This window comes from Dipodomys ordii, unplaced genomic scaffold (assembly GCF_000151885.1).
Source record: "Dipodomys ordii isolate 6190 unplaced genomic scaffold, Dord_2.0 Scaffold59, whole genome shotgun sequence".
Taxonomy (NCBI): domain Eukaryota; kingdom Metazoa; phylum Chordata; class Mammalia; order Rodentia; family Heteromyidae; genus Dipodomys; species Dipodomys ordii.
The window spans coordinates 1,286,284-1,297,464 of record NW_012267275.1 but is presented as its reverse complement, the minus strand read 5'-3'; the positions used below and the strand labels follow the sequence as shown (position 1 = coordinate 1,297,464).

At 46.9% G+C, this 11,181-nt stretch overlaps 1 protein-coding gene across 1 annotated transcript; it reads right to left on the bottom strand.

The window, feature by feature from the left end:
- Positions 1 to 2,182: 2,182 nt before the first annotated feature.
- LOC105989809 (COUP transcription factor 1) lies at positions 2,183 to 9,170 on the bottom strand. The gene is made up of 3 exons (XM_013022021.1): positions 9,096 to 9,170; positions 7,855 to 8,382; positions 2,183 to 2,731 (listed from the first exon to the last, which is right to left on the bottom strand). Exons 1-3 carry the CDS (start codon positions 9,106 to 9,108, stop codon positions 2,451 to 2,453), a joined length of 822 nt encoding a protein of 273 aa, XP_012877475.1. The 5' UTR covers positions 9,109 to 9,170; the 3' UTR covers positions 2,183 to 2,450.
- Between the last annotated feature and the right edge of the window lie 2,011 nt (positions 9,171 to 11,181).

The following is an 11,181-nucleotide window of genomic DNA, read 5'->3' as shown; positions in this document are numbered from 1 at the left end:
TCAGCGCTTAGCATTGAGCTTGTGTTTGGGCCTCCATATTGAAATTAATTGAAAAGTACGTTTTCGACCTACAAAAATGTTTATCTGTTTTCATCAGAGGGATCACATTGTAATGAATATATTTACATCTCATTTCAAGTAAGACAGGAAAGATCGGTGAGCTCCAGGAAGCAGCTTGCTTCTCCTCCCCCTCGGCGGCATAGCTGCAGCCCACCCCACCCCAATCCCCACATTCTGTCTCAAGCCAACCTGGGATGGCTCCTAAATACTCCTTGGGTCTGCATTAAATATGAGCTCTCGCGAGGCCTTCCTGTTTGGGTGCCCAACCTGCAGAGAGTCCACTTGAACACAAACATATTTCTGCATGTGGTACAAAGGAGGTGGCCAGGATGGGGTGGTATTGGTCTACCTAGCTGCCCCGGTCTACGCTGTCCCCAAGGGTTCTGCTTTGGCTTTTTGGACCAGCAGTAACATCTCTACTGTGAGCCCCACTCTGCACAGGCGGTGCTGCACCTAGAATACTAAAAACCTCAGGCTGGTTGGGGTGTACGAGCTCATTAATGCATTTGGGGAGGGGGAAGAACCTGGAGACTTCCAGGCAGAAAATTGAAAGGAAAAGATTGCCAGTGACTTCTGAAACTGAAGCTCTCCTCTCACCCAGGGGCCTGTCTCGGCTGGGGGGGGGGCGGGGGAGGTAGGAAAGGGTGTGAGGGGTGTTATTTTTAAAGATCTGGCTTTATTAATACGTTAAGAAAGAGCTCCCTTGGCAGTATGTGTTCTCACAGCTCCAGCTCAGATCCTATAAAACATTCATGCTCCGAAAGCTGTTACAGAGAGCTGCCCCCCACACACACCCAACTAGCCGCCTCAAGGGGAGGTTTCTGTCCTTCAAGGGCTGCTAGGACCTGAATGGTGCTTCTGGGAAGAAATCACTCTCACTCTGCTTCCTAACAACTATGCCTGGGTTCCAGGTCCATCCCTCTAAGTGCCACACGGGGGATGTGACTTCTATTCAATGACTGGCACTCCAGGACCCTTCTGGGAAGTCCTGTGGCAGGAGCTAGAGGGAAGAGCAACGCATAGACAGATCTTCAGGGGACCATAAAAGGAAGCAAAGTTAGAACACAAATGTCTGGGCTCCAGCTCTGTATCACTGATCTGAGGAGGGTCATGACACTCCAGCCGCTGGCTGGCATCCATTGTCCAGGGTTCAGAAGCATCTGTGTGACCATCTCCTTTTCTGCTTCTCTACTTGCATGCCTCTCCAAAACCTCTCCCACAAGCTCCCAACTCTATTCAGGCTCCCAGTGCTGACACTTGGTCATTCAACCAGGCCAAATGCCCAGATGCTTAATGCCTCGAGAAAATGTCTGATGCCCCACCCAACTGTGCCCAGGGTTGCCCTCAGCTCCCGCAAAGCCCATGAACAAGGCACCCTGTTATCTCCACAGACAACAGCCTATGCTAAGCCTGGTCCCTCATATACACAAAACCAAGACAACAGTTAATTTTAAGAAATGAATATAGCCAATGTGGTCTTCAACCTCAAAAGATCCCCGCCCCCCCCCCCAGGCTCGCAGAAAAACCTTACAATTGTACAAGTAGCAATTAACCAGGAAGGGTTCTGCACTGAGACACAGGTCAAACAACCAGACACATGGATTTTGCTAAATTCTTTTATTTTTGTTTAAATTTTCACTTCAATTTTAATTCTTGAAGAACAGCCTCGACAACATATATCGCACTCATTATAAGAAGCAAAGGGTTATATCAAAATTATTAGTATAGAATCACAGGAAATCTGGTTTGGAACCAGAAAAAAATACAAAACAGATATAGATACATAGACACAGGACAATTTTTATAATTATTTGGAAAATGTTATTTTCCCCTAATTCTTGTTTCCTTTTTTCTTTATGCGCATACGATGTTTAAATTTTACAAAAATGAAAATAAAGACTAGTATTTTACAAAATGAATAACAATGTTCAGTGTGTGTGTGTGTGTATGTGTGTGTGTGTTTGTGTGTGTGTCTACATAGGATTCAGTCCACTTCCATATGTGTTGTTTTCTGTACAGAATATATCCACATCCATCCACAAGAAATCCTGGAAGGTCCACCAGTCTCCTTCTATTTTATTAAAATTTTCATGGTCCTCTCTTCCTTGTTTTTTTTCTTTTGTTTTCATTTTCCCACCAGAAAGAAAAATCCTTTTTCTTTCCTTTCCAACGTGCTCACAGATCTGATCCTAAAAGAGTCTCTTTTTCTCCTAGGTTTGCAGCTCAGGATGCATTTTTGCTGAGTGGCTGCTTCTGTCCCCAGCCCACCTCCCCCTCGGCTGGCCTGCCTGGTCCACCTCACCAGAGTACCCGAGGCTTTGGGGTCCTTGGCCTGGGTGAGTCCTCTGAGTCTCTAGGGGAAGCAGGGGAAGATGGGAAGTGCCCAAGGTCTAGGAACACTGGATGGACATGTAAGGCCAGTTGAAGCTGCTCCCAGACAGTAACATATCTCGGATGAGAGTTTCGATGGGGGTTTTACCTACCAAGCGGACGAAGAAGAGCTGCTCAATGACAGAGGAGGACACTGTGCGCAGGGAGGGCAGTCGCAGCAGCAGTTTGCCGAAGCGGCTGGGCTGGTTGGGATACTGGCTCCTCACATATTCTTCCAATGCACACTGGGACTTTTCCTGCAGGCTCTCGATGTGGGCGGCATCCGACAGGCCACAGGCATCTGCCGGAGCAGCCACAGGAGGAAGAGACAGGGAAAGGGGGCACATGGTTAGTCCAGTGAGCAACAAGGGGACAAACAACATGCCATTATTATTACTTTTTTTTAGGAGAAAAGGTAAAAAGAAGAAATCAAAGAAGGAAAAAAGAAGGAAAAGAAATCCTCCCTTTCTGCTTCCTTCTTCACAATTCTCTTCCTCCTGCCCCTATACAAATAAACCTCCCACCCCCACCACCATCTAGCCTAGGGGAGGAGGAGAGAAATGCACATACATGTAGAGGAAGCAACCTCTCTAGCCCCTTTGTTTTTCCTCTTTCACCTTTGGATTAAATAATGTACGACGCTGGAGCCATGTTTGCAGTGTGTAGCAACCTGTTCTCGCCTGCAGGGGAGCATCTTTCTAGCTGTGCTCATTAAACGCAGGATTTTTGTACCCTCTGCCCCTGATTTTGGGGTGTTCAAGATCCCCCCCCAAAAAATAAGTAAACTGCAGGCAGTTCTTAAAGACTTCTTGGAGTCTTCTCTCAGACCCAAATGACCTCAACCAGAAAGCTCAAGGAGAATGTAAATTGTGTAGTGAACACACGTGGCACTCGTAGGAATCTTGGGCTGCCAGTACCCAGAATCAGATCAAGTCTCTGCTTTTGCAATACAGGATTTAAGATCCACTATCTATGCACACAAGGATTCTGCAACAAATCCTCAGTGAGAATGTACACTTCTATCTGTGCTGTAGATCAAGTAATTGAAAATTGGTCACATCTCTGTAAGCTGTATAATAATCAGAAGGAATATGGCTCAGTTACTCCAGGCTGTAGAAAGGAAACATCTTCAGTGATCAGACACAAAGCTGGGTTAGAGGCAGCAGCTGCAGCCCATCTCAGAACTAGAGGAGAGGGGAATTAAGGAAGGATTTAGGAGATGGATTTCCTGTGTCAGGACTAAGGGAGAAAAAGGCACCTTACAAAATTATGGCATCTCAAACTTTGGGTGCTTATACCACGGCAACCAACGCCCTCCTTGGTCCTCTAAAAGTATTTCAAGACCATAGAATATCCTCTATTAACCAACTAGAGGTAAGCAAATGGCATCGGAGGAATAGAATGGGGGAAGGCTTTCTTTTTAGTCACAAACTCATGATGCCTTTATATTAACAGTAAAATTTTAAATCAGGAAGATCACAGAAGAGCCCTTATTTAGTTAGGAGGTTGACTAAAGATCAAAGGCAGAGTTTGCTAATATGGAAATCTGGAGGAAAATTTATGTATGGCAATGCCCCCAAAAGGACACCATATGACTGTGATTGGGCAAAAGTGACCCTAAGAAGACACAACAAATGATTCAAAGCAAAGCCGGTGTCTCCTGAGTTTCTGAGTTGTATATCCTTGTATTTCAAGAACTAGGGTTCACAACGCATTCATCTTCAAGGATGTGGCCTCCAGCAAAAATACAAATAAAACTAGTGATAATTTAAGAACTTCTGAGGCAAGTTTTCCTTTGACCTCAGATCCAAACTGGATTCCTCATAGATGTCTGATTGCTCCAGCCAGCTGGTTGGGTGCATTCAACGCTACCTGAATTGAGAAGCCAGTGAGGTTTTAATGGACCCCAGGGCCAGGACAGTACGTCTTAGGGGCTTCACTGCTTAGAAAGAGGACTCTGAGGTCAGCTTTTGGGTTTGCTCACTCATATGGCCCCACTGAATGACTATTATGCGGACCCGTATTTACATAGATCTTGCTTTACGTGCACTATCTGTTCCTTATGCCATGCATCACTCTCTGCCACACAATGAAATAGGAAAAGATCCCACTTATAGCCCAGCAGATTTTTTTAAAGATCCCTATGACATCTCCTGAGGTTAGTAAAGCAATTATGTGATATTTATGATTATAGTTCCTCAAGTGAAAGATCACTTTCTGAACTTCAAGATAGGACACTCCAAGAGAGACAAGCACTGCAAAGTTCTGCATGGGCCCTGTGCTGGCTGCTTCCATTTCTTTTTTCCTTTGGAGATAGAATGCCCTTAGCTGGGCCTGCCTGCCAGGTACCAGTTAACCAACCCTGTGACCTCCCTCCAGCAGAAGCCCTGATGCTGGCCTGGCTTCTACACTGGGTGTTCGTTTATTCGCCTTTAACAGGATTCTCCCATTTGTGGACAGATGGATGTGAAAACTCTCCAATCAATTAATTGGTGGGTCTGGGTGGATAAGCTAGGTGAGCAGGGGATGTGAAGCAGTACATATTTACACACCATGAGTTATATTTCAGATAAGGAAAGGAGACAGAGTGTACAAAACCCATGTCTCACTTTTTATATGATAGTGTCAATGTGGGAACCCTCAATATTTCTTCTACAGTGTATGGAAAAGAAATTATGTAAATAAATAACCATTACTGCTCAGGCCCTCCCGGCCTAGCCTTTGTAGTGCAGAGAATGTATTTCATGTTATGCATTCAGAAGAGTTTAGTGTTCAGGAAATATAGATGTAATCAGCTACCATAACTAGAAATCAAAGTTATTATTGTGCTGAAAATGGATTTATTGTATTTATGTTAACTAGATGGCTCTTTTCAGAGACAGTCTCATTTATTTGAAGGAATATTTAGGTATATGAATTAAGTAATCTTTTTTTTTTAAGTAAGTTCAGGTCACGACCTAATCTTTGGATGCTGTCCAGAATATTAAGGATTAAACATACCATCCGGAGGCCAAATGTGAAAACCACCATGGGGGATCCCCATGCCAACCTCAAATACTTAGCCAGAGCAAACTACATTGGACAATATGGCTAAAATTGTCTTTTCCATCACTCAAAGTTTGCTTAAAAGTTGGATGACTTTGAGAAGGCTTCCCATGAATTCCCTTCTGGCTGGCAATCAAAACAAGTTTAGTCAAAAGTGGAAATGTGTTATATGGAGGGGAGGGTGAATTACTACTGACAGCTCTATTTCAATTTTCAGATATTCTGCTTGCATTCTTCAACCAAATAATGTTATTGTTCACGTTTAGGCACCCCTTGTACCTTAAGACTTGGTCCAAGAAACTTCTTTGCAAAACTTTTTTTTTAAGGACTACTTTTCATAGGAATGTTTTAGCATGAAAAGTTAAAAAAGAAAATCATGAATAATTCCACAGGGTTCCTTGTGGGCTGCACAGGCTTCCCCTCTCTCTGAGAAAGGGCATGAGATCAGCAAAGTCAAGAGTGTTCAAAGAATCTTAGGGGGAACTGGGACAAGAGAGGAGAGAGCTTTCTTGAGAAGACTTCTGTCCAGCTCCAAGCCACATTTCTGTTTCAAGACACCTCTCTGGATGAGATTTTAAAACCCCAGCTTCTCTGACACTGGCTTGGTTCCTGATGAATTTGGCTAAAGAGCCTGGTAGTGGAAAGCCAGCCAGGCCCCAGGCCTGCCAGAGCTAAAGGAGCCTGGTCGCTGCTTCCCAGACTCTTTGTCACTTTTGAAAAACACGTTTCCATCAAGAAGACTTATTAAGATAAAATGCATTCAAACACCGAGGAGGCTATTCAATAAATCTTCCATTTGTTTTAAGGTTCATACTTTATCCTCTTGCAAAGAAAACTCCCTCTTTCACTAGCGGACCTGCATTTTCACTGAAAGTAAAAGGGGGGCAGTCCAAGTCCATGGCTCTGGTCACCCTGCATACAAATGAGCCTCTCTTGTCTAAATAAATTATCTGCTGTTCAGATCGATATTAATACTACATTTGCTACATTACAATATTGTGCAAATTTAAGAGTCATTTTAATACAATGTAAATACGATTCTTCATGCATGAGAGCCAAGAAATATTGATAGATTATACTACTGCTTACTGCTCAGCAAGGCCTTGGGAAAGAGGTCTGGCCTTCTTTGCCCAAGAATGGTTTTAATTTGCCCTTTGGAGGGCTGGCTCTAGGATAGATTTATTAGAATGGTTTATTTGTTCTCTGAATAGAGGAATTAAAAACAATAGTGCCAATAATGGTGGTAGAACTGCAGCTAACCATACACTCAGTGGGCAGGGTCCAAGACCCAGTCTAAGCAGCTCAGTTCCCCATGAGTCTCCTTTCTGGCTTTGTTTATATCTCCCCCCATTACCTGCTGTCCTGGGTGTTTATATGTTTCCCTCTTGCAGGTTACAATAATAAAAGGCGGGTAGCATTCTCTGAGCCTCAGACCAGAGACCTTCAAAGGCAACGTTAATGCACTTTCCTTGAAGTTAATTTGAACCATCTATCATAAGAGAAATTGTTAACATGCGTGTTACCACCGCTTACACTTAATTTAATATTTTTAAGGCACTTCTTTACATTTCCAAGGTTTGGCGTGTTTTGCATTGCTATGAAATTTATCTCCAGGCCAGGAATCCTCTCCTGCTTGCGGGTTCTACAATATTGCTTTTGTTTTTTATCTTTCTTGTTTAGATCGAATCCGTTTTTTACGACCCTCAATAACCTCAGCAACTGCAAACATGAATGGTTTCCGATAAGGGAAAATCAGGCAGCAATAAAGTGGGATTATTTATGATTTATTTGTCGGTATTCTTCCCTGTCCTCCTCTTTCTGGGTCTCTTTTCTGTAGGGAAACTCATCTAGTGAGACTAGATGAGCGTGCCACACAGAGTAGGAAGCCACATTCCCACCTTCTCTCCTTCGCGCTCTCCTCCCCCAGAATAGCTCAGCTCTGGCTCCCGCATACACATACATACACACCCGCACACCACACACAGGCACAGGCACATCGCGCACACACGCAGCCAGACAGACACACAACACCGCCTCCCCCCGCCCCGCTCTCCCCTCTCCCCAGACGCACGCTCGCCCCAGCCGCGTGGCCGCGCGGGGGTCTGGGCGGTTAGGGCCAGGCCTCCGGCCGCTCGTACCCGCGCCGCTTCGGCTCCCCGCACCATCGCCCTCCTAAGATGGCAGCAGCAGGGCCGCAGCGTCCCCGCGCCGAGGCCGCTGAGCCAGGCCAGTGCCAAGGTCCGGCGAAGGCCGAGTCTCACCCCGCGGCGGGGCCGTAGCGGCCCCCCGGAGGCGCAGGCGGCCAGGCCCGGACTGGCTCGGCGATGCCTGTGCGCCCGTCCCCCGCGCGGCCTGCCCTCCCCGCGAGCGCAGCCTCACCTGACGTGAACAGCACGATGGCTTTGAGGCAGCTGTACTCGGCCGAGTCCACGTGCAGCGCCTTGAGCTTCTCCACCTGTTCCTGAAAGATGCGGATGTGGTCCATGAAGGCCACGACGCGGTCGGCGGACATGGGCGAGGCGTGCAGGCCGGCGGCGGCCAGCAGCGGCGCCACGTGCAGGGGCATGGAGCACTGGGCCGCGTTGAGCACGAACAGCTCGCTCCAGGTGAGGCGGAGCAGGGACACCTGGTCGGTGATCTGCAGATCCGGGAAGAAGGGGATGTTGCGGGCCCACTCGACGGCGCTGAAGAGCAGGCGCGCGGCCAGCTCACAGATGTTCTCGATGCCCATGATGTTGTTGGGCTGCATGCACTGGCTGCCATAGCGCGACGTGGGGTAGGGCTCGGCGCGCAGCAGCAGCGAGATGTAGCCGGACAGGTAGCAGTGGCCATTGAGAGGGTCCCCGTTGGTGAGTGCGTACTGGCCGGGGTTGGGCTGGGTTGGAGGCATTCTTCCTCGCTGAACCGCTGACAAAAAGAAAGAGAGAAAAGAGGCAATGTGCATCCAGAGGGCTTGCAAACATCGCCGAGCCACCGCGCACCCAACACAATGCAGCTCTTCTGGCAGTCACACGCGCCCCGGCCCGGCACATCTTAGCCTGCTGGTTCACATTCACAGCCCACTCTGCGAGGAGATCTGGGGGGTGAGACCCTCCAGGTCTGTGCCCTGGGTGTCCAAACATAGCCTGCACCCCCTCCTCCCACCCCCAGGCCACCTCAGCCCCGGAGGAACTAGGCCTGACATCAGGGCCCCGAGCTTGAAGAGGCCAAGAAAGTGCCACCCAAACCCTAGGCTATGAAGGAGGAACACATAAATAAATAAATGAAACCCCACTCACCCCCGAATGAATCAAAGTTAGAGAGAGAGAGAGAGAGAGAGAGAGAGAGAGAGAAGCTGAGAAAGGTTGTGGTTAAGGCAAATGCCTAGCGGCCTCTTCATTTGCAAAAAAAAAAAGCAGAGTTTTACTCATAAAATGTTACCATATTCTCTAAAAATATTATAGAATTACCCTTAAAAGACATCCCAAGTTACACCCTCTATTAACCACTTACAACTTTTGAGTAGAGAACAAGTACCCTCCACCCCTCCCCTCTCCCCTCTTCCTGGTAACCCCATATGAAGTTCTCACTATTAAAAGAAACAGAAAATGGAAAAATTTCAAGAAAAAAGTTGAACTTACAGTAGCCAAACATTATTGAAAAAAGTGGGAAATATAATTAATGTCTGTCCTGCGCCGAGCTACTGCAACCTGCAGCCAGCTTTTGCCCAGTGAGTGCACGAGCTTGCAACTGCGAAAACACTGGATTCATTAACCATCTGAATGCAAAACGTAAGCATGCTTTGAGTTCTTAAAGCTGACCAAAGTTTTTTTTTTAATGTGTATGTTTTACTTCAACAGTGCCAGCATTTTAAATTGCCAGGTAAACAAAGACAACTTTATGAAAAGTTAGGACTACTAAACTCTCTCCCTCAATAAATTAATATAGATATGTCCATGTCCATGTAGCTGTCTTATTTCAGGTTGTATACCATTTTCTTAAGTTTCTTCTTATTCTAATTTCAACACAAGTTCCAGTGTAATTTAAGCTCTTGAAGCATAATGGCAGAATACTTTTTTTTCTAATTATAGTTTGAACTTGGCAGTTATTTTTCAATTAAATGAGAGCACAATTCAAAGTTGTCTCCCCCCCCTTCAGATGCCTACAAAATCTCCCTGGAGCTAGAAATGAAGTCGTCATATTTGCCTTCTCCTTGAGATCTGAAGGAATTCAATTTCTTTCCTTGTAGCATATAAAATATAATTTTAAAGTCAATTACAAGAAGGAGTAATCTGCATTCTGTAAAATTGACTGCTTCACTAATTTGACTATAAGACTTCTTCAATGATTGTCAGGAGATAAACTTTAACTATAAGCCGCGAAATAAATTAATCAGAAAAGTGCTGCATCTCTTGCCACATGAACATGAAGCATATCTAAATATAACATCAAAAGTTGTGTTTTTAAAAAAAAACACACACATACACCACCACCATACAACGTAAAGATTAAATGATGCGGAAGCTCATGCCAGCTGCAGTCTATGCATTATGACCAAATCAGAAGGATTGGTAAATGCCGTTGTAAATTGTAATTTGTATGCTTTATTTAAGCAGAGGGTGGAGTTAGATGAAGAAATAAAATGAGTACCATGCTTTTAAAAAATGACACTACTATGAAAGCAGGGTTCAGTCAGAAACTTTCCTTTCAAAGTAGAGGGGTGAAAACAAGGCCACAGCTCCGGAGGAGGCGGCCCTAGCCTCGTGAAGAGGAGAGGGAACCAGTGAACAGGCCAGAGCCCCCCTCTTCCCCCCTAATTAGACCTACAAGTGCAATAAATCTCACTCCTCTTTTTCCAAGCTAAGCTTCCAAAGGAGGATGATGATGGTTGCAAGGAATCTGGTTCAGGGTACTCCAGCCTCCAGCCCTCTCCCATTATAAATAAAGGCTATGAAGACGGTGGAAGGGCGGAAGTGGAATGAACAACAACAACAACAACAACACACACCACAAAACACAGAAACAGTTTTCTGAGAAAAAGAAGCACCCCTGCCCAAGTTCATGCCAGCACAGCCCCCAGCATCCTCACGCGGGTAAAGAGACACACACCGAGCACATCCAACAGAGGAAGGGAGGGGATTTTAAGCCACAGCTCACGATTCCAGGGACACAATCCTGAGCAGGCAGCGGGCGGGGTAGGGGAGCCGGGGAGAGGAGCGCAGGCCGGGAGGGGGAGGCAGCGGCAGCGAGCTGGGGAGGGGGGGGCACGCTGGGGGAGGAAAGGAGCGGGGACTGGGGAAGCTGGGACCGGCCGGGACCACAGGAGCCCCAAGCCCACATAGCAGCCACCCAGACAAGAGAGAAAGAAAGAGAGCCAGGGAGGCGGGTGAAGCGCGGGGAGAGCAGAGAAGAAATATTCACCTTCCCGCCTCATGCCCACTTTGAGGCACTTCTTGAGGCGGCAGTATTGGCACTGGTTGCGGTGGTGCTGGTCGATGGGACAGTTCCTGTTGGCACGGCATGTGTAAGTTAAGTTCCTGCGGACGCTCCTCTTGAAGAAACTTTTGCAGCCCTCGCAGGTGAATTGGCCGTAGTGCTTGCCGCTCGACTTGTCCCCGCACACCACGCACTCGATGTGCTGCTGGCTCTGGCCCGAACCGGGCGGGCCCTGGCCCTTGTCCCCCGCCGTGCCGGGGGTGGCGGGCGCTCCGGGCTGGCCCGGGGTCT